This window comes from Megalops cyprinoides, chromosome 7, assembly GCF_013368585.1.
Source record: "Megalops cyprinoides isolate fMegCyp1 chromosome 7, fMegCyp1.pri, whole genome shotgun sequence".
NCBI lineage: Eukaryota > Metazoa > Chordata > Actinopteri > Elopiformes > Megalopidae > Megalops > Megalops cyprinoides.
This window is the reverse complement of record NC_050589.1, coordinates 7,912,412-7,936,907: the sequence shown is the minus strand read 5'-3', so window position 1 is coordinate 7,936,907 and position 24,496 is coordinate 7,912,412. Positions and strand designations below refer to the sequence as shown.

General features: G+C 44.6%; 1 protein-coding gene across 4 annotated transcripts in view; it reads right to left on the bottom strand.

Moving 5' to 3' along the window:
• LOC118781217 (tyrosine-protein phosphatase non-receptor type 11-like) overlaps positions 1 to 24,182 on the bottom strand; it is a 42,653-nt gene extending 18,471 nt beyond the window's left edge. The window contains exons 1-3 of one of the 4 annotated variants that reach the window (XM_036534150.1): positions 24,074 to 24,182; positions 20,993 to 21,109; positions 4,622 to 4,744 (exon numbers count right to left, since the gene is read on the bottom strand). In XM_036534150.1, the coding sequence (XP_036390043.1) occupies positions 4,622 to 4,744; positions 20,993 to 21,021 (152 nt within the window). In that variant the 5' untranslated portion in view covers positions 21,022 to 21,109; positions 24,074 to 24,182. Of the gene's footprint in view, positions 1 to 4,621; positions 4,745 to 13,649; positions 13,702 to 17,179; positions 17,247 to 20,992; positions 21,110 to 24,073 lie in introns of those variants that run through there. The other 3 variants (XM_036534151.1, XM_036534153.1, XM_036534152.1) reach the window with 3 other exon arrangements.
• Positions 24,183 to 24,496: the final 314 nt, after the last annotated feature.

Sequence of the window (24,496 nt, the reverse complement as noted above, 5' to 3'; positions counted from 1 at the left end):
TATAAAGGGAATACATATAAAAACTGTAACCTATGTAAGTCACTCTCGATAACAGTGTCTGCTAAATGACAATGATGTAATGTAAAATAATGACAGGTATCAGGACCCTGAGGCATGGAAGTGCAACTACGCTGTGATCACTTTAGCTGGGTATCCAGTGTGCTCTTTCCAGAAAAACACTTTTCGAGAAAGACACTAATCCCTACAGCTGGTTCTGACCAGCTATATCATGTACCAAGAGTCAGCAAGGCTTACAAAGATGATAGGGAGAGAGTGAGAGAGAAATAGGCAGAGAAAGTGACAGAGACACAGGGCAGAGAGAGAGACAGGGAGAGAGAGGGAGAGAGAGAGAGAGACAGGCAGAGAGAGAGTAAGAAAGACAGGTCAGTGGAAGAGAAACATATGACAGAGACAGAGAGAGACAGGGCAAGACAGATGGAGAGACATCAGGCAGAGAGAGGAAGAGAGACAGGGCAGAGACAGAGCGAAAGACACAGGCAGAGAGAGAGACAGGCTGCCAAGGGGACAGGGCACTACAGAAGAGAGTGCGGCATGGCTGTCAACATGATTTAACACGGAATCGTCTTTGGGGTCCCCAGCGCAGCAGCCCCCGGGCCAAAGTTCTTGGAAACACAGCTCCTGAAAAGCGATACCATCTTTTAAAAATACAGATATCCCCTTGCTGTCATCGCCACGGTGCCTGGGGTGTAATGTCATTAGCGCAAGGGGGGCCCCTCTTTAAGGAAAGCAGGGGAGGCAGATCGCCCTCCCGCTCTCGCCCCCCTCTCCCGCCGTCCGCCCATACCCGCAGCTGCCCAGAGCTGTCAGAGGGGTCAGGTACGGGCAGGAGGTCAGTCAGGGGGAGCCGGACCTAACAGCAGACTTACAAAAACAACCGTCCACCAGGGAAATGGGCTGACCTAGACAGGCTCAGACCTGGCACGCATACTTATCCTACTCTGTAGACATCAGTGAAATACTTTTTGTTGCCTTAGTTCCAAACTGTGCCCAATGTGGAAACTCAGGGCATGAACATATACAGCACATACTCTTCACTGCATTCAGGTACCTCACATTTGGCATGGTGATCAGGCAAGGACTGCAACAGCTTGCTATCGTGAATGGCTTTCCCTTGCCACACCCAGCCACACACCGTAATAACAATTAATGTTGTCTCTAGATGTGCATAAGTGAATTTTCGTAATATGATTTTTTGGCAAATTCAGCTAGCATTCACTGGTTCAACTGATACATATCACACTTAAATCAAAAAATGTCTCTAGACTGTACCTTTAACCACAGCCCAAAGCCTCGCCAGTCATTGCAGCCTCAGCACACAGTAATCATTCCAGCTTTCAGCTGCGTCAGTTTAGGCAAAGTGATTAATCATACAGCTGGACCTGAGCTTAACATGAGCGCTCTCTCTAACGCTCTGATATAGTTGGGTGCGTGTGCAGGGCCGGTGGCCCGAGCCTCGGGGGTGAAGGCGAGGTGTGGGGGCTGAGATTTCGCAGTAGCTGTCCTGACAAGCCCAGCATGAGGGCACAATCTGATCCGTCTGGCAGAATGTGGCTCTGCCGTTTCTGTCATTCTGTGACACGGCGCTTCCATTACATCAATTCTACCACCGCATCCGTCTTCGCCCCCAGGTCTCCCATACATCCGACTCCGCCTCCAGCTCCCCCCAGCCCTCTCCAAGATTACGACTCTCCCACATACCTGACTCCACCTCCATCTCCCTCATACCCGACTCTACCTCCAACTCCCCTCCCCCCACCCCTTCCCACTAGAAGCTCTCCTACATCCCTGACTCAGCCTCCACTCCTACTCCACAACCCCAAATTCTGGCCGCTCTTACATACCCCATGACTTCCGCTTAACCCTGCCAATCACAAGATCATGCAGAGCTACATTCAAGTTCTGTAGAAGCACTCCAGCTCTCCTACATCCCTGACTCAGTGTCCACCCCCCATTTTGGCCACTCTCACATACCTCCATGACTCCCTCTTAACACTGCCAATCACGAGATCATACAGTGCCAAGGTGTGTAAAAGCATTTCAAATATCCTTCCTTAATGCATTCACTGCCATGAGTGCAGATTAGGCTGTCTTATTCTCCTTAAACCTAATAACAGTGTTCTCGCATGTTACTCACACTGCTATAACAGGGGAAACCATTCCTGTTTTTATAAGGTACTTGCTAAGAGAAATGTTCTTCTTGAATCTGTGGAAAGCCACCTACCCTACCCTACACCTGAACTCTGAGGGCACGGCTCTGAGGGCATGCTGGAGACATCGCTGTGGAAAGATGCACTTGGTGCCAGACTGAACTCAAAGCGCACTCTGCCCGGCATAAAAATGCCAACCTTTGCAACCTGCTCCTTCAGATAATTTCTGCCTTTCCAAGACACCAACATCTGAGGAAACCCAGCCATCCAATCAGAACGGCTGCCCACATTAACACTAAGACTAACACTTTTGCCCTGACACGAGGGACACAACACACATTTCACCTCCAACAAACTATCCAAAGCATATCAATATAAGGTTGCCAAGATATTAGCCATGTTAGCAACAACAGACCATGCCTATCTGGCTGTCATGACAAAATAAAGCAGTGATGTTTACATCACACACACACACACACATACACAACAGAATAAGCACTCAGGTGACTCAGGGACTTGAACCCAGACCAGAGCAATTTACATTTTTTTCCACTGCTGCATTATTCGGATATATTCGGATGGATGCATTTTTGGTGCAGGGGTTAAGCAGCAGTTTGGCCTGAACAGCCTGTGTGTTTAAACTGCATGGGGAAACAGGTAAACTTGTGGGCATGAAGAGGAAGAAGTCAGTTCAATAAGCTTTACTGCCCTTCAGTCCCATTAAAAGGTACCTGGAGTTTTACTACAAAAATCAAACCCAGGTTAAGCATTAAGAGGTTTGCCACTATACTCTACCATACATTTTTAACATTATCCTTGTGAGGACCTTCAACTGGGCTCGCTCTTGGCACGTCCAACCATACACTTTCTCTGGGGTTCATTCTCAAATCACTCACTTTTACCAGGAAAGTTCATTTTGGATGCAAGCTCCAGTTCTATTTATATGTTACCTGATGATCTGAAGGGTAAAAAAATTTCTTTAGGGCAATGACTCTCACAGACCCATGTGTTTATGATGCTGTGTCTTTGTCCAAGGAAGCAAGTGGAAATAATGGTGGTAATGATCTTATTTTTCTAATTTCTAAATGTTGGTATCTGTTCCACATGTTGTCAGAGGAGGTTAGTGTTTGTGTTTTGTTTTTCAGTCAGTTAGATTCTCTCTTCTGACAGTGCCTTGGTTTACACACATTGCTGTTGAAATACTGTTTATCTAGTTGAGTCAGGATTTTAAGCACCAGCCAAGAGCATACATGCCCTCCTGAGTTTTTTTTGAATAGGTCTTCTACACGTACAGCAACTGTGCCTTCCAACTTTCATGAAAATCTTAGAGGTTCTTGCCAAAGTAGTGTAAATTTGCCATGGAATAATGAATGAATATATTCATGCACATATTCATTAACTAGCTTTTGTTTGTCCTCGATCGGATATTTGTATTCTATTCCACCATTTTCCACGAGATTGACTGATGGCTCAGTGAGCTAAATCGTGATATATCCAAAATAAGACAGAATAATAATAAATGATAATAATCTCTGAAATTCAGCACACTTCTCTGCACAGTTAATGCTTCTCCTCTTTGTCAGTGTACTGTTTGTATTGTACACAGAATCCACAGTATTGTTTTTAGCTAAGAGACTAATTTATTCTATTGAGAAACTCATTATGCTCCTTTCAGCAGGTCCTGATGAAAGACAGCCAGTCTCAAGTGAACTGTAGGGAGTGAGAACTCCACAGTTTGTTCTTGAAGGCTGCTAATGCTGGAAACAGGAACCACAGAGCTGATAACAGACGCCTGTATCTCACACAAACACGCGCTCAGAGAAAAGAGACTCAAATGCAAGCCAGGCAGGCACACGTGCACACACGCACGCACGCACACACACACACACACACACGCACACAAACACACACACACGCACACAAACACGCGCTCAGAGAAAAGAGACTCAAATGCAAGCCAGGCAGGCACACGTGCACACACGCACGCACGCACACACACACACACACACACACACACGCGCGCACACACACACACACGCGCGCGCACACGCACACAAACACGCGCTCAGAGAAAAGAGACTCAAATGCAAAGAGGCACAAAGCCAGGCAGGCACACACACGCACGCACTCACGCACACACACACACACACACACACACACTCACATGAGCGCACACGCACACACACACACACACACACACGCGCGCGCACACGCACACACACACACACACACACACGCACACACACACACACACACACTCACATGCACGCACACACACACACGCGTGCACGCACACACGCGCATGCACACACACACACGCACACACACGCACCCACATACACACACACACACACACACACACACAAACAGTACTTCCTGATAACATTTTTAAATTCACCAGCAGGTCAGCAGACTCGACACAGAAGATGAAAGAACAGCAGGAAGGAGCCCACCTGACGGAGAGAGTGAAGTCCCCCGGGTTGCTCTTGCTGGGCCTGGCCAGGAAGCTGCCATGGACCCCCCGCGCCAGGAGGAGCTGCTCCGCCTCCATCCCCGTGATGTTGGGGTGGAACCACCTGGAGCAGAAACGCAGAAAACGCACCATACATCAGTGCACACACTGTGCAGCAATCCAGTGCAAAGCTACAAAGCTGTTCCGCGTATCAGGAGAGCTAATCCGGGCCTGAGATTCTGCAGTCCTCCAGCCAGCTGGGGTGCGAGGTCAGATCCAGCATAGTCTCACGCTGTTTCAACAGGGAAGTGACTTTAATTCATTTCAATGCCTTCCGCATGTTTCTACATGAGGCATCCGGTGCATACATGTAACAAAACCCATCAACGTATGTTCATTAGCTATCATTACATTATTGTCAATTAGCAGATTCCCTTATCCAGGGTGATTTACATACAGTAGGTTATAAATTTTCCCATTTATGCAGCTAGATATTTCCTGAAGAAACTGTGGGTTAAGTCCCTTGCCCAATTGTACAACAGCAGCGCCCTAGTGGGGGAATCACACCAGCAACCTTTTGGTAACGAGCCCTGCTCCTTACCACTACACCACACTGCCGCCACTTCAAAGCACTGTCAGCTACCTTAGTGTGGCAGGGTGGAGCAGCAGTCAGGGAACACGACTTGTTATCAGACGGTTGCGGGTTTGAGTTTAAAAGGATAACGTTCAAAAGTTGTGTAACTCACAAGGTCACACACCAAGGTCATAGAGGCCCCTGATATAACTGTCAGTAACTTGCGCATTTAAAATTATTTTTCCATCCAATATGACTGCTCCCCTTCTCACCACACTCACACATAAACATGAACACACCGGGCCCTTTAATCATGTGTTCTATGTGCACAGTTATGGAAAACAGATTCATCTTAAAACACAAGCGCTGAGCACATTTTTTCTGCTGGAGATTTTGAAGCCCTAACACAGACTCCAAACTTACTCCAGTCATTATACCCACCGCTCACGATCTAGTCCAACTTTTACGGTCCTATCAGCATATAACAAATTAGTCATTATCAGAGAATTTGTTCATGTTTTTTTTTATGTGTAAATAAAGGGGACAGGGTTAATAGTTGACTGGGAAGGAAAGCCCTTGATCCCCGGCAAATTGTAGGGGCCAGGGGTTAATCCAGCTTAACCCAATGATCTGACCAAGACTCCGTGAAGCGGGTCCTTCTCTGTGAGATTATGGCTTTATCTCCAGCCCCCCGAGCCTCCGTCTGCCGTCTCCACAGCCACCACACTCACATCAGGGCCAGTACTCTCTCCCGGGTCAGGCCTCCGGGATCGAGAGGAAGTGGAGGAAGGGCAGGGGAACATGAACTGAATGCACACCGTATGACAAGAGCTCAAAGGAAAAAACAGCAGTCCCCATTTCATGTTGATCTGGGTTACAAGGACATGTGCTTGTGACCTTTACTAAAATGCCACCTTTAACTGTTTTACAATACGAAATCCTGATGTTGGCTAGAAATACAAACAAGTCCCAAGCCATGAAATTGACCTTTTTTGAGACTAATTCTTCAGTGCATTTCATTTTTTTTTTTTTTACCAAATATGCTAAAATGTTATGTTCTGTTGTACTCTGTACACTGCAGACTTGTCTAATGGATTTACAGCACTGGGGATGATAAAGATGCTGGAGGGCAAGAATGAGAGAGAGAAAAAGTAGTGAGGAGAAAACGTCTGAAAAGCCAGCAAAGGTTACCTCCCAGTGGAGGTCTCCGTTTTAGTTTTAGTTTAATGGGTATGATAGCGGGATCTTAAAACTAACAGAGTACCTTTGAGAATTACCAAAACTCACTTCAAAACCTCTAACATTATATTAAATGAGACTATTTTCATTAAGCAGATGCATTCCAGAGAGACTTACATAGGTTAAAATTTTTTACATGTTATCCATTCATACAACTGGGTATTTACTGAGGCAATTCTAGGTTGAGCACCTTGCCCAAGTGTACAGTGGCAGTGCACTTATATGGAATCGAATCGGCAACCTCTTACAGCTACGCTACTCTGCCGACATGCAGGACACGACCCCGCTGGGGAAAACCCAGGGAGGGAACCGGCGGAGCAGACAGAGCCTCGGCTTTCATCAGGAGCAGAATGGGGTACATCATGAGCTCCTCTGGGTTTACCGCGTCTCTTTTCCAAACCGCTGGAGCGTGTGAGCCCTGCGTACGGGGACCGCGTGGCCGTTGTCCAGAGGCCCGGCAGACGGGATTATCCACAGCGGTGTCGAGTACAACGAGAGAGAGAGAGAGAGAGAGAGAGAGAGAGAGAGAGAGAGTGTGTGTGAGAGAGCGAGAGAGAGAGAGAGAGAGAGAGAGAGAGAGAGAGAGAGAGAGGGCACCACTGCAGGCGTGTCAAAGGACAGGGGACCTATGTGTTCACAGACACAGGGAACACCGGCCCCCTCCCAAAGGTCAGCAAGGAACACGTAGAAGAAACAGCCGGACACAGCCAGGGAAATGCCTCTCGGACTGACCCGGGGCGGGATCAAAAAAATGGCCAGCCCCCCCCCCCCAAGCCGATACACGTACGGCCGTGCGACCTAAGGGTTCCCGGTACACAGAGAGGGAGTATCGAGAGAAAGAGAGGAGGAGGAGGAAGAAGGTAGAGCAGAACCTGAAAAGCTGAACTGCGGCAGCACCGGCTGCACGGCGGGATGATTAATTTGACATGGCCGGGTTTGGAGTTTTAAGAGCTTACTGCCCATAGAAACCCTGCTCGGAGTTCAGCGCGGTAAGCCTCTGGGAGACACACAACTAAGCCCGAGCAGTGAAAGAAACGCTACGCACACATACGCAACCAACGCCGTCCCTCCTCACAGCAAAGGGCTGCATACTCAGAGAGCCAATCAACACCGTCCCTCCTCACAGCAAAGGGCTGCATACTCAGAGAGCCAATCAACACCGTCCCTCCTCACAGCAAAGGGCTGCATACTCAGAGAGGCAATCAGCACCTATCATGGTAAAGACAAAACATGCCATAACCCATGGAGACAGAATCTTGTATTTCAGCTCATTTCATTTATTATTTTCTAATTTGTTCATTTATACCAAGTTAGTATTCATACTTTCCCTGCCATTGTCATCAAAGTACAGTATTAGTCTCTAACCCACCTGTAAGCAGCACTGGCTTAAGACTAGCAGGCCGACATTTCTGAATTCTGATATTTGTTTGTAGTAACTGTTTTTAAAAGCATAGGACAGAAATGCTTATCAAAAGGACACCAACAATTCACAAAATGTTATAGTTGTACTCTGTAACTCATTAATACATTTAAAATTTCACTGCTATAATGGTGAATCACACTGCCTGAGGACACAAATGCAGTGCCCCACATGGGAATCGAACTCATGACCCCCTGGTCCTGCTGCCCACTGTTCCAACTACTACCGCAGCTAGCTAGTTATTATGGAGGTCTTTGCACTCTCGTGCATTTAGAGACGTGTCATTCATTAGTACCCTGGAAGAGTAAAAATAGCCCCTACAATGTTTCGAACACCCCTCCTCTCCTCAGTTTTTAGAATGTTTCTTGCAGTAATGCAGTGAAACAAAATGGCCAAACTTCCCTTCATTTGCACTGCTTATTCATGCGAGGCGCATACAAATGAAAACGTCCTGATGGCTCACTCCAAAGTCACAAAACCCTCCCCTCCTTCCCCGCGGCCTGGACTGTCCGGTGTCCTATCAGAAAGCAAGCCTGCAGGGCCTGGTCCCGGCCCAGGCCAGTGCACACCTGAGGCTTATGCAAACGCCACATCAGCTCTGACTGCACTGAGTGTGGAAAAAGGTTTACACAGCATTGCGTATCTAATGCCGGGAAATACAGGGAAAAGCACAGCAGCCATTCTCTTGGATATTTTCAGGGGTGGGAGTGTAGCAGAGTGGTCAGGCGTACGGCTCATTGCTGGTTCGATTCCCCGCTGGGGCACTGCAGCTGTACCCTTGGGCAAGGTACTTAACGTAGAATTGCCCCGGTAAATATCCTGCTATATAAATGGATAGCATATAAGACTGTAACCTCTTTCTGGATTCTGCTAAATGACAATAATGTAATGTACTGTAAATTTGTGCCTTCAATTGAAAATGAATGGATGTAAATTAAAATAACAGTAAGTAATAACAAAACAAAAACAGATGCAAATCCGTCTGATGCATTGCTATGCCTATTCCTGATGCATTGGGCACCAAAATTCAGAAAAACTGAAGCGCACTGCGGACCTTACTGTCAGTGACTCAACGACAGCGGGGGAAATAATCTGGCTTTTAAAAAGGGAGCCGAACGTTAGAAGCGGTGAGTCACGCAGAGCATGAATGTCTACCAACAGGACCAAGATGCAACATGAGCCGTGATGCTTAGGTATTGAATACGAGGCTGCCCTTGGTACAGTGGGTGGGAGGATAGCCACCTGTATAAAGAGTACAGAACAGGACATTCTGTAAAATGCATAAACTATTCCACACACACACACACACACACACACACACACACACACACATACACACATACACACACACACCCAATTAAAGTAATACAGAGACACTGTGATGGAAAGTTTCCACTGAGGAGGTGGACAGCTTAGCCATCTACAGTATAAAAAGGTAAAGAAACTGCAAGGACGCAAATCAGGCCAGCACAGACATAAGGTGAAGTAAATACACAAGTAATGTGAAACTTTGTACGCATGCGTGCACAATCGTTAGAGACTGGAACCCTTCTGACACTGACCGCTGACACTATGACCTGGAAATCAATAGCATTTTGGAAGAACAGTCTGGGGGAAAAAATTGCACCAGGTTTCACCAAACCTAATGAACAATTGGAAAAGTTAGAGGAAAAACCTATAAGGACACAGAAACATCAACAGATGCACCAAAGGACAACCCGAAACATAATGTCCCTTTCAAATTGATCCGGAGTTTAACAAGGTCATTCTACCGACACCGCTTGAGACACCCAGTCCATAACACAGTGCCAATGCAGAAAGGAGGGACCAATAAAACCTGCCATGACAGTAATAACCAAACCGGCATCACTACACTATGTTTATGACATAAATCACTGTAACCAGAACAGATGTGTAAAAATAGCCATGGCTACATACACAGCTTCAAAACGAATAGGGAGACCAATCATAAACACCCACATTGACACAACATGGAAACAGCAAGATAAAAGTTCTCCACACCCTCCATAAACGAAAAGAAGCCTCACCATCTCAACACGCACCAATCCAACAAAGAAAAGCACCCCTGGCAGCAACAATGGTCATGAAATCAGCCATGTGCTAAATCTCATGTGGATTTACATGGGTCAATCTGACCTGTGCTCAGACAAGCCTTGGAACAGCTAAGACATTACAGTTTGGGTGTATATGATCACGCTCTGTGAAGAAAAAGAGGGTCAAAGGTCAAAAGGGGTGAAGGGGGGACCCTTTGCTAAACCTCCCCCTAGGAATGAGGAGGCACTATTGGTCATTTTTAAAAACCAGTACCAACAATTCATGGCTTTTGGAATTTCTCTGAAATGAAAGGGGTGAGGGCAAACTGGTGACTGATTTCACACATAACCTTCCAAGTGTGCCTCAATGTTTAAAAAAAAACCTGCTTAACTGAGCAGGGAGCAGACAGTGGACGTCACTGACATCCAACTCACGGGGTCCATTCATAAACCGGCGTCATGTGGGTAGCGGGCGGACTGAGCCGCGAGGACATCCAGACCCCGCCGCGGCCCACAATGCACCTGAACCCCTCATCCGTCCCCAGGCACTGTGCAGACGCCCTCTCTCCTCTCTCATCCCCCTTGGGAGATTAGAAAATAACTCCTCAAAACAGCGTAAATCGAACCGGATTACAAACGTCGCTCAGCAGGAGATAAGGACAGGGAAGGTGGGGAGGGGAGGTGGGGGAGCCGGCTGGCCATCGTCACGGCACATTCAATGCACGGATTTAAGAGAAATAAACAGCAGTCACTGAAGGACATGCTATAATACTCTACCACATTAATATTCACAACTCAAAACATTTCCCTTAAATATGAAATATTTTGGAGGGAACAATGGACACTGTTAAAGTGTTTCATTATAATTATTATTCAATGCACATGAGACCAACCTACTGACAGAGACACTGCTACTGTAGCTATTGTTTTGGTACTCTGCTTTGTTCTGCTGGTATTTTTCTGGGGGCTTTGGATACACCTGCTATAAGTGCTGCAATCCATCAGAAATATAACAATAATAAAAATTTTATTTTTACTAGTTTTATGGTGTGCTCTCCTATCTATGCTTATATCTAAGTCCCATTTTCAGGCTACCTATGGTTCACCACCATGACCCACTTTACACAGTCCAGGAAAGCAACCTCTATGAGCTTTGAAGGCCAAGACAGAGACTGGAGAAATTGTACTTACATTACACTAAATTACTGTCATTTAAACAATGCTCTTTTCCAGAGCAACTTACATTGATAACTTTTTACATGTTATCTGCTTATACAGCTGGATATTTACTGAGGCAATTCTGGCTTAAGTACCCTGCCCAAGGGTACAGTGTAACTGATGTCATCAGAGTGACCTGTAGGTCACAGGCTGCGTGCGAGCGGAGACACGAGCAAGCCCTGCACTCATGGCTATTTTTCCACACTACAAATCCCACAATGCACCAGGAGAGCAAATGCCAAGAGGAAAGGCGCATATAGCTGATGTCATCCTGAGGCTGCGTGTGAGTGGAGAGACGAGCAAGCCCTGCCAACAGGCTAGTGTGTTCCACAGCTGTGGGCTCCCAGGCGCTGTCCGCTGATGACACCGCTGGGATCGACCCTGAGCCGCAGGGCTGGAACAAGCGATTGAGCCAAACAGAGCCATTTGGGAGTCCCTAAATGTTCCCCTAAAGACCAAGATGAATTATTTCAACAGATTTGTGTCCTACATGGTATGAGCTTCTTTTGGTTTTTCCCCGCAAAACCACGCTCTGTCTTCTTTAAGAACGACTTCATAATTGCAAATTGCAGTCTAACTGACACTTTTTTGTGATTCATAACCGTACCATTCTCCATTCTACAGAAGTGCATGCGCTGTACTACACTACATACATGTACGCACACACAACTTTGCAGAGGCACTTGCAAACCTTTTTTTTTAAAAAACCACACACCGCTCAGATGCAACAAATGCACATCTGTGTGCGACAGATTTTTACCTGTCGCACACAAAAACTCAAACTCCCAAGAAAGCCCTTTGCTTTTCTTTGCGTTTGAATTTGTGTTTGCGTTTTATTTTTTTGTTTCTTTCTCCGTGTGATACAGGCAGCATGCAGCCCTGGAGACCTCAGAGCACCGCTACATCAGACAGACAGGCTACCCGCAGTCTTCCTATTCTACTCACAATTAGCCAGATTACACATGTACTTTATATTTCTCTGTAATCTGTAATCTAATACCATGACAGTCAGGAAAAAGGCAGTTATTTATCATATGAGGATAAAGCCTCATTTACTAATCCCACTTTTCAGACAACACAACTGACAGTGGAGTGGTTGCGTAGTCTTTTTACACCACCACAGCAAGGTACCTGCAGCAACCCTGTCTCTGGGTACATCTATGTGCTCACAGAAGCAGGGCTTCCACACTGAGTTACATGTTTTACAGATGCACTGCAACTCTTTATCTGTCATTGTCATTAGAGCACTGCAGTAGTTGTTAGCTCAATGTAGTACATTACCAATAGGCTTGTAAGCGCCAAGTATCAGTCAAATCGGTTTAATAATGCTTTGACTGATATCATTTTTTGTTTTGTTTGATCAATTGTTGTAAATAAAGGGTTTTGGGGGAGTGATTTTTTTTGTTCCATAACAGCACATCAATAGTAAATAAGTGTAGCTTGATTCATGTTATGTTCATGTTAATTAATGTTTGGTCACTTTGGGTTTTTTAGAAGTTTAAAGAAGATGATTATCTATCTATCACTAAGTTTAAAATTTCCTAATAGAACTATGCTGGGATGCATGCCAGCAGATATGTAATATTTCAAAGCAACTGATGAATCTACTGGTAGAACGACTAATGATCGGTCGACAGATCTAATTATACATCAGCATTACAGAATCACACTCCAGTAATAATACTGTCAGTGTGCTGCAGTGTTTTTAGAGCACTGTAACATTCTTACAGCAGTTAAACTGTTAATAGAACACAGAAATATGAACCAAGAAACCCACGGGTATTGTAACAGGACAGCACATAACCAACAAGTGATATTCTGTGTGAAACCTTCCCTTACATTCCCAAGGTTGCACTCTGCAAGTGCAACAAGGTTGAGTTTACAATGGTGAGGAGACAGGTCATCCTGACCAACCTCGCCCCCCCCCCCCCTCTCTCCGGAGCCACCGAAGCTCAGCACCTACTAACTACACCAACCCTGACCCCAGTGTCCCTGCGCTCGGTGCCTATGCTGTGGAATCCCTCCAGGCCTGACAGCGACACAGTGGGACTCTCCGGGTCCCCGGCCAAAAGAGGCAGAGCGCACACACACACACACACACACACACACACTCACACGCACACACACACGCACGCGCACACACACACAAGCACACACACGCATACGCACACGCACACGCACACGCACACACACAGGCACACACACAGGCACACACACAGGCACACACACACGCACACACACACGCACACACACACACACACACACACACACACACATGCGCACGCAAACGCACACACACGTCCCTGCAAAGACAGCTTACACTCAGTGGAGTGCATCTATCGCAAGCAACAACCTTCCAACACGCACAGACACGCGCATAGAAATCGATTCGGACAAACTGCTAATGGCATGTCCCTCTAAAAATCTACTGGGGGGGGGGGGGGGTAGAGAGATAGTTAGAAGAAAAGGGGGAGGGAAAAATCTAAAACAAAAACGCTAACGATAATACAGCAAGTCCGCCTACCTCACCATTCTGGTCGCAGCTTGTGTGAGCACCCAGTTGCCACAGAGCTTAGTAATCCACGATCAGTATGGTTACACAAGGAGGGAGGGGAGGGAGGGGGCAGGGACTTGTAGGAGTGCGCTGGTGGTTGGAAAGGGGGGGGGGGTGTTTAATCTGGGATTTGGATGAGTGTGAGCCGCCCTGATAGGAGCTCCCGCCAGCGTAATCAACCTCTGAGCAACTGTCCATCCCTCCCCAGACGAACGTGACGCAGCGTCATCGCCGCCACCACACTGCCGCGCGCCCTCTCCCGGCTTTCCTTTTTTTTTTTCCCTTTCTTTCGTTTCTGAAGAGACGGGGTGACAGCTGATGTTATTAAGGTTGGAAAAAAAAAATTACATCCAAAGACACAACAGGAAGTCGGTGCCTTCTGCTCTCTCTAATGCAGCACAGAAAAGCAGAAAACTCTAATGTGGCACATTCGGGTTCTCCGGGAGCTACCAGTTGCTTCACAAAGTGTGACCTCTTAGGCACAGCAGTTACCAAAGTGAAAGAGGATATACTGTACATTTATATTCACACTGCACTCAAGAATGAAACATTTTGGAAAAAAAAAAGATACTGAAAAAGTATTTCATTATTAATATTTAACACACATGATACTAAGCTGCTGACACACAGAGGCACTGCTGCTGTGGCTACTTATGTGTGTAGATATCTATGTAATATATGCAGTTATTTGTATTATTGTTTTATTCTGAGATATTCTGATACACCTTACGTTACTTATGTTATTTCAGAGTAAGAATAATTAAAGCCAGGAACTGGTGCATGGCACAGCCTGTAACGCAGCACAGACTCAAATATGGCACATAAGTCTTTCAAATGACTCAAATAGTCTGAGTACTTAGGCCCAACCGTACTGCTACATTAATTTTGCTGCTTCTGTGAGTAGGTGTATATGTATGCTGTAATCTAGTCTACCTTCCTCTCTATTCCAGGCTACCTTCCTCTCTATCTCTATCTATCCCTATTTATCCCTCACAGAATGTTCTGAGGTCTCTGAGTTTCATAAAATTATCAGATGTTTTGTGCATTTTCAGTAGCAATGATGAGAGATGTGGGTTGTTTGCTGTCTGCTAAATGATGTAATGTAATGCAATGCTTTTGAGAAATAAGGCATTACTTTACTTGTAAGACACAGCTCAGATCAGAGTACAGAGTAAACAGATCTTCACAAAGAATATTTGGGCTGAGCTATCAAAGAGCCCAGCTTGAATGTGCCTTTGCATTACTGATGCTAATGCTATGCGCTAAAGTGTACTTAAATGCTGTTTTTCTTCGTTCAATCCATGCTCTTCATTACGGAGCTGCTGACACCAGTCACTGGGGAAGTGATGCAGGCAAATGACATCCTTAATTTAGATACAGTACATATCAATCAGGGTGCAATGAGCTGGTCCACTGATGCAATGATACTGCATTCTAATTAGCACATGTCAAAAACAGATGGGCTGCTAAATTTTCTCTCCAGAATCACATTAGCCGAATTGTCTCCTACTGTGTCTTCCGGTATGGTGAAGTGATCACAAATATTAATAGCTGGACTGACGGTCCATCTGCAATTCACCAGGTTCGGATCCTGGTGACAGCGTTTCCTCTGTGAGCGACAATGCACCCCAACATAGCACTGACGAAGAGACAGCTAATTTGCTAAGATTTAATGTTACATTCGCGACAACATGACCTTTTCGTGCATTTACCCTTTAATTTCTTGAAACTTGAACTCTAAAAACTGGAAATCCTGTGAGGTCCAGGAAACATGCTGCTTACAAAGCAAACAACCCACATCTCTCATCACTGCTTCTCTGTGAAAATGCACAAAGTACCTGATAATTTTGTGAAACCCGGAGACCTCAGAACATTCAGTGAGGGCACAAAGCAAATGGAGATATTTGCTGGTATAAGAATTTTTGTATTAGCAACAGCAGCAAAACACTAGGCAAAACAAAATTATAGTAATTCACTACTCTGCAGCTTACCAAAAGCATGACAACATTTAATCAGCGACAACTCCTTGTTCTACCTTCTGTATCTCCCACTTCAAAAAATGAAAAGAAAAAAACTCTCCTCAGAGAGAACTCCGAATTCTTCTGCACGAAAATGCCCTCACCTCCTGCACCATGCATTGACTGAGAGTTCATGTACAGAATGTTTGGAAACGTAATAATTTAATGAAAGCTCTACGGACACAATGATCATTTCTGCTTTTTGCTTCAGTGGAATGGATATGGCAGGGTGCTCAGGTAGGGAGCTTGTACCGGAGGGAGCTGACATCCGCAATGGCAAAAACCCACCGCGACACCACTCGCACATCAGTGCCACGGAAGTAGCCGTTTAGCAAGCGGGTTAACATTTCCCAGAATCACGGCACCAATGGGCTGTGGTCCCAGAGGCCACGTCAGGCCCAGCGTGTGTATGGACACCCCAGACACGAGCACGAGAACTTGCTGTGGTTGCTCGTGGTTACGCTTTGCACAGCCACAGACGCGAATTCACTCTGCCACAAAGACTAATGGAAAACAACTGTGTGAGAGCTCAGTGTGTGGCTGAGACAGCCTGAATGCCACACACCCACTTTGACTGCAGGATCACTCGGCTCTGTGCAAGTATGCTGCTCATTATTCATACAGCTCATATGTCATTAAATATATATATTACTAATATTATTGAATGTGGGAAAACTGTGGGGCATTTGTCTTCATATACCTTAATTATGTATAGGGGAGATTGCTGCATTCCTTGAGCTGAAATCATGTTTTAAAAGGCCTCTTGCAGCATTAAACCTAGACAAGGAATGACTGGACCCTCACTGTTAGCGGCTCTTTGAAAATGAGCACATCCAGTTCTTGCTGTCAGTCACTTTCCGCTTTGAACCATTCGAAAATTCTGCTATCCATGGTAAATCGGTGAATTGTTAATAGTGCATGATATTAACACCTCATTTGTGATTCAAAAAGTCAGCTCCATCTCTACTGGTTTCATGAACATGACGCTGATCCACATCCACATACACACCCAGGGTGCAAAGGAGATGATAAAACTGACAAAGAGGGTCAACCAGGGCTTATTAAAAGGCACCGAACCTGTCCTACTAGAAGACAGGTGCAGCGACTACTGTTCTCCAGGTGCTGTCTCTGCCAGTCACAGCAGGTCTGCTCCGCTGTTTTACATAATCTCCCAGGTTCAATAGAGCCACCTATTTAAGGACCTGGGCTCGGTGAAAAGAGGGACGCCCTCCCCTGCTTTGAAGCCCTGCCAGATCTATATCGGTCACGGACACGCCACACTGTGTGGATTTTGGAGATGCTGATGATATTTTTAGGATGAGGAGAACAGCTGGTCCAAGCTTTGGTCTTCCAATCCCAAGCACCCATCCCCCACAGACACGCAAACACACACTCACACAACAGCACCAGCGCAAGGTCCTAACCCTGCTCTGGATTAGCCAGGGGGAAAAAAAGAGAGGAAATAAGAGATTTTTTTTTTACCTCTACGCCAGATTTTGAGCTTGCACAGGTTCCAGAAATCCCATTAAGGCCCCTCAGCTTGCAGGAGAAATTTGGTTTAATGCTTCTGAAATATTTATTACAGGAGACATAGAACATTGGAGAAATCATTATACCTGATGACTTCTGAAATATACTTGTTGTCAGAGTACAGCAGATAAGCTGTAAAATATGGGGTGAAAAACTACTGTACAAAGAAAGCACACTTATGTTCAACAGCCGCGAGCATGAAGATGTCTTTTTATGATATTTTTTCCTTTCTTTAAATTAATGGTTTCAATCTAATGTTGCAGGAGGCAATCTCCCTGCGTTTCATAACTATCAAAATTCTAAGACCATGTCAAACCTGAAATTGTCTTCTTCCACATGGAATACACAAGTGCCTAGCTTGCCAGTGTACTATGGTTAAAATATATTCAAGTACATAGTATTAGATTTCAATTTGAGTTGTTCTCAAAATATGAAACAAACTGAGTGTTCTTTGTATCTCTCACCTCCAAACACTCTAAAGAACACCAGCAGACGTTACTAGCTGTGGCAGTGATTTATTTATTCAAACAATGCTTCCAGCTTCTTCCTATCTTATTGAATTCACATATTAGTTTCTCCCAAAATGAACTTTCACAGGCGAGATGAACCGTGCCCTAAACTGTAAAGCAACCTCAGATCGTTGGATTAAACAATGCATATAAATGAGTACATTAGCTGGTATTACTGTCACTCAAATGTGTAAACCAAACATGTCATGAAAGAAGTTTCCTTGACGCTGTGCAATCGCAGACTTTGATCGTACATGTACAGAAGCAGTACTTTCGGTCTGCCTCTCTGCATTTAAGCTAGTTTTCCGGTTCCAGATTCTGAAATGACTTCGCCCACAAGCAGAGCGCCATCCCTCCGGTCCCATTCGTCCTCCTGCTTTTAATGCTCACCTCTCCTGCACACCTCTCTCTCTCTCTCGGGCCGTTTGAGGAGTGATTTATCCTCAGTCATCCCTGCCCTGTGTGCTTCTGGCTGCCCGCGAACTGGCACAGAGGGCAAAGGGGGGGGGGGGGGGTTTATCTAAGTAACCGGTTTGTTTTTGTTACTTAATGCTGAGGTCCAGGCCGCGTGGCACGGGGCAGGAGGTGGCGTGGCCTTGAACAGAGTCCACTCGCAGAAACGAAACACCGGCAACCTCTGCCTCCAGTAGCAAAGGAATGAAGAGTATTACGCTCCATCATCAAGATTAACTTACTTTGGATGGCTTTCCATGTGCCTCCATCTCTCCCTGTCCATTTTTCCTCCCTCACACTCATGCAAAAAGGTTCACTGATCTGATTGGCTGCAGGAGCTGTATCATAATGTTGTCCCTTCTGGAATTCCATTCATTGAGCTTCTAAATAATTATACTCTCTGACAAAGTTTTTTTTTTGTTTCATGTATGACCATGTATTTTAGTGAACAGTCACATACGCTCTGAACTTTCTTCCTGTATACCTTCTGGGTTTTGGACATTTGCAGCCTGTTTCACGGACTGTGTGAACAACATACATGATGTGTTGACAAAGGTTCGTCACTGGTGCCGGCTGCCATTGACTTTGACCTTGGTTTGTGCATGAGACTCACTAGAGGTCAAAAAGGGTCTGAGTCTGACAGCAACAGGAAAATGAAACTTTGAACTGTCTTTGTAAACAGGCACTTAAAACTTCAGTCTAGTTTCAAATGAGGAGATTACAATGTCAAAAAAAACACTGTTAAAAGCTCCCATCCAAAGGCCAAAGAGACTCAGAGAGCTCTTATCTGAAGACAAAGCTTCTGAGAGAACATTAAGACACCTAGCAAATGAACTAAGGCAAACAAATTTTCTGAGTCAGAGAAGCTTAAGATATTATTTTAAATGTTTAAATAAAGCACACTCTGTTCGTAAGTACAGACATTTACAATAGTTATGTGGACTACAGAATGAATGAATTAAGTGGAAGAAGTAGAGTGTTTGACTTGTCGATGAATTATATTACTTTTATGGATTATAGCTCCTCCTTGGTTTTTCCTGCTTCATCACCTCAGGGTATGCTGAGTCATTGCACTCCACTTTCAAGAAATTAAATAAAACGACTTCATAAAAAAAGTGGTAGTTTTTAAATGAAATGCCATTTCCAAGGCTTCGAGTTCTCTCTCCCTCTCTTTGTTCCTTTCAACTAGCTGAACAATAAGGGCAAGCGCTTCCTATTCCACTGTATTTACGAGTCTCATAAACTCCAGATAAGCACGTAAGTCTGAACTGAGCTCAGAGGAAATAGCAATGGTTTCTAGCGCAGGATTTCTGATGTAATAAAGGCTGACTGTCAGAGATGGGTGTAAGTCTGGCCGTAAAAATGTAACTGCACTGGATATTGGCTGAACAGAACACAGTTACTTGCAAGCATCATCTGTATGATCCCTTCAAACCCAAATGATGATGTTGAAATTGAATCAAAGAAGCTTTATACTTCAGTTAAAAATTCTTCAATCAAATTCAAAAATCTTAAATCCTGACCTCCTGAAATACTTTTATGCAAAATCCTAACTCTAAACTTACTAACACGTGACACAAATGGCTAAGGTAAATGTAGCTAAGGGAAGGTAAAAAGTGATTTTTTTTTTTTCCAGTGTTGGGTGGGAGCTGTCCTTGGCATGTCAGCCCAGTGACTCTGAAGCAGAGTGCTGCTTTCTGCCTCCAGCCCCAGCTTAGGCCGAGCCAGCCTGCCAGGGGGGAGGTCAGGGACCCGGCGCCTCGTCTCTACCGTCCGTGTTCATGTCCTTAGATGCACCCCCGTCCCATCCGCTCCCCGCACCAAATGTCCCAGCTGTGAGGCACTGGTGCAAAGCCAACTTCATGACCATCTCACATGGGTGAACTCACATCAGACAAGTTTTTGGGGGCTTTCAGGCTTTTTTTAAGCTGCCAGAATGGCTTTTTTTTTACGCCCTGCTGACAAAGTGGAAAAGATGCTTTACATTTTTGGGGTGTCCTTCAGAGCTTTCATCCTGTGGTTCTGTCACACAAATAAGAAATATTTCTCTAACTTGAATTAAATATGGATTTGGATAAAACATGCCATTATTCATTTCAAGTTAAAACTCAAGGTCTCCAAGGCTCTTCATTTAAAAGGTTATTACTTTGCATTTATAACTCTGTTTCAGATGATATCTACGCCTGCTTATTATGGTGTTTCGCATTTACCATTTAATCAATTAAGTGATATGAATTCAGTGGAAAAAATTGTATACATTTATATAAATTTATATAAATTTGAGACATTATTTTTCACTGGTACCAATTTTAAGCATGCACAGATGTTCCTCAAGTCTGTTCTTTAAATTCATTGCTCTTCTGAGAGGGAATCCATACAAAAGCAAAAGGTAATACATATTTCATGTACTCAACCTTTAAGGAGTACCAGAGCAACCTGTGGTGGGGGACTATAACACCCGTTATCCTTAAAGTTCTTTATACAATAGATAACCAGACAGCTCAAGCTGTCCTCCACCTCAAATCTATGAAACATACAGGTAATCTACGTATAACTTCCATTACTCTGTATTTCAGTAATGGGGTGTACAATAAAATATTCTGTTGATTTCACTACCATAAAATAGTTCCAGTGCTGTATCTGTCCATTCACAAAATGTGCGTAACACTGAATATCCCCAGCAAGACATTGCAATCTTTCTTTTCCACTCCTGCATGACTCTTCACAGCGGGTTTCCATTACTGAAGATGACTGATGACTGCTGTGGATGCCCCACTGAATATGACCACCAAATGCATTTTACCTCATAATTTCCACACATTCACAGGGCATGGGCCATAGACGTGTACAATCTGCTGGTCATAACTTCAGGTCCCTGGCCACACCCAGCCACAACCAGCATGGCTGAAAACCGTAGCTTCTGCAAAACATAACAATGGTGAGCATTGCTATAATGTGGAATGTTTAGGCATGTTTTTTTGGAAATGTTTTTTGTTGCCTCGGGGTTTATGCCCTCATTTATATGGCTCTCAGAGAAAATTTTCACACAGTTATTTCTTATCTCTTGGTCCCTGACTGAGCACAATATGTCTGCTGCTGCTGCCCATTTTTACATGGAATTTGCCAGGATTCAGTGATTCATATTATGGCATGTTTCTCAGGCACAGCTTTCTGGCCTTTCTTTTCTTTCCATAAACTGCACATACGCGCACTGCAATGTTGACCTTCTTTTGATCTTGATTGAATGTCCTAAGCTATTTCCTAGATTAAAACATGTTAAATGACGTCCAATATGCAAAACAGAGATTAGATGCTTTTACATCATCGTCCTGACTTTGAACATTAAAGACACTCAAGCACTGATCGCCAATACTTTTCTTTTACAAAGAGCAAAACATGTTTCAGAACAACACTTGTAAAACAATGTAAAGTCTCACAAACATGAGGCAGACAGAGTCTTGGCGTAACCTAGAACACAGTAATACATTCTTCTTTTGACGTGCAGCTCAACCGATTGCTAAATTATCATTACAACCCCGAGAGTGGAGTTAGTAGTCTTAGATATTATAGGTGTTGTACTGAGTGGGACAATGCCTTCTGATAAGGGCTTTAATTATCTTATCTTATCTTATCTTTAATTATCTTATCTTGCCACATTCAATTAATGACAAAATATGGCATCAAAAAGTGTGAAGTGTGTGAAAAAATGATACATTTATAATTTTTTTTTTTATTATAGCTATGCTCCAATATTAAGGCATACAGTCCTTGATATGTTGAATTTATTTTGTCTGTATAATCACTTGTTGCTATTCGTTTTATCACAGATTCCATCTCTGCTTTTAAAAGAGATTTATTCATTTGCTGCTTGAATCTCCACTTGAACTTTTTTAAAAATGTGAAAGGGTCATCTAGGGTTTTTATTCCTGGATCCGGGGAGAGAAAGGAAACGCAGCGTTTTTCAAGGGCACGATCACATTCATCATCGTCACGACCGACACAGACGTCGTTTTCAACATGGCACGACTCCGTTGGTTCACTCAGTTCACTCGGACTTTCTCTCGCACAGCCACGCTTCACCCCCTTCCCCCATCAGCTGTTTCTCCCGAAGCCGCAGTGCCACCTGTGTAAACACCTGCCGCACCGTAAGCCCTCACCGGTCAGTGGGTCCCGTCCAGGTGTTCAAGTCACTTGAACACCCGTGCCCCATTTTAAAATTGAAGAGGACACGGAAATGAATACATAACAAAATACTATTATGCTTACAGTTTATCAGTTTATTCATTACATTAAAACATCATCATCATCATCATCTATCATTCACATACTGCACTCAGATAACGGTGGGAACATCTACGAACAGTTTATTGTTTCGATATTTCTCCTCTGCAGAGAAAAGTTAATCGGTTAAAAGCATGCGGACTTCCTTCACTGCACCACTCCCTCATTACAAAAGCTGCACTATGACTGGAGCCAGCGCTATATGTTCTCAATTGGACGGTTATCCAATCTTGTATAAACCTAATTTGCAGACATTATATCAAAGTACCAATTATTTCTCCACAGACCCCCCCACCCCCCCGAAACGTCATCAGTTCTGGAGGATCAGCATCCACAGTGAAGACTTCTCATTAGTTTAAAATATGTGTAACGTAAATGCCTACACGAAAACAGACTGTTTACAGCATACACAAATCAGCGACTAGCGCAATCTTATCGTCGATTACGCCAAACCAAATTCCAAGTGTCACACACTGCCTCTGTGCATATGTTACTGTACAAGCAATACATGGGCAGCATAAAATGAGGGTTTGCATTCACTAACTTCTTTTGTTGGTCTCATTTCAAGTTTTCGAGATCCGCACTGGATTAACTTTCAAACTCGAAAATTGGTAAACGTCAGGTTTTGTCGATGCTCTCTCAAAAAGCGTCTGCAATCTCTCACTCTGACTTGAAATGAACTGTCCAACCGTTAATCAATCTCAGAAATACGGAAAGTTATTTTACAGTTTTTGTTTACAGTATTTTGAGGGATAATTTGTGTCAAAATTCACTCGGACACAGAGTAATGCATTCCAAAAGAATACGCGTGGTACGGTCTTCTCTTAGTGTCACTTCACTGTACTGCGCAACAAATTGCATGTTGCAAAGTTCAATTAGTTTTGCACTTGGATGCATGCATACACTACAAAAGACGACTTCGACACATGTTGATGAATCGCGTGTGCAGACTAACCTTGAAGTTCCACAAAGTAGCGTTCTGACCGTTAGACTACCCACCCAGACTACAGTCGCCACAGTAAGCAATAAGTAGCGCGCCCACCCGAGATCGTGCATGCAATTCGACCGTAGGTGGCTAGTCTAGCTACTGTAGATAGCATCTTGCAAGTTGTCAATGCAAATGACACCATATACGGCGGTGTATCAGCAGGCAGTCTGATTTGACATGCAAACCACCGAGAGATTAAGTGTTTCAAACGGGAAAAAGGATTTGCTCCGGAAATTTCTGATAATATCATACTGCTAGCGACATTTATGACATAATGCTGGCAATGCTCAGCTAGCAGCTGTAGCTAGCTTGCTAGTTAGCTGGTCCAGCGAAACAGTACGTGGCACCAACCACAAGATACAAAAATTATGTGAAATTCAGACAGAATCGATCGCTGAGAGTGCAGTTGTGTGTTCTGTGACAATTTTGGCCATTAAAGAGCCAGGCATCTACAGTAGCAAAATAACCCTTGTTCACAGAGCAGCAAGTTCGACCCTTGTAAACAGCGGATCCCGCGAATCTGTGGTAAGGTTTGTAGGTACCGCTGCACAGAGAAATCCACATTTAAACGGCGTTCCGGATTCATCTCACCACCTGCAATCATCTTTGTCTTACCTGCGAGACGTCATAGCAGTCTCCCAAAACTGTCAAGTTCCCGAGAGGGGAGAGAGAAGTGGAAAATAAAGCCAAGTCCTGTACCCTTTTCTCAGCCCCGTCTGTCTTGTGCGTGAGCATGTGTGTGTGGAACAATGCACAACTCCGAGAACCTATCACAGTCGCAGACCCCGCCTCCAAAGTCCGCTGCAGAGAATTTAAACTGACAGGGGGACGCACGCACGATTTATGGCGCGCTAAATAGATAAGTAGCGCTTTCAGAGCGAGTGCTTCGATATACTGTAATATGCCCCTGCAGATGGTCAATGTCCAGTTGCGCCAGCGAAGCTCTGCTCTCCTAGAACATCCCAGAGCGCCCCTGAACGAATTCAACAAGCGCCTCATGCATTTAGCGTTGCCCAGCCAAGCGCGTTGACCAACCTG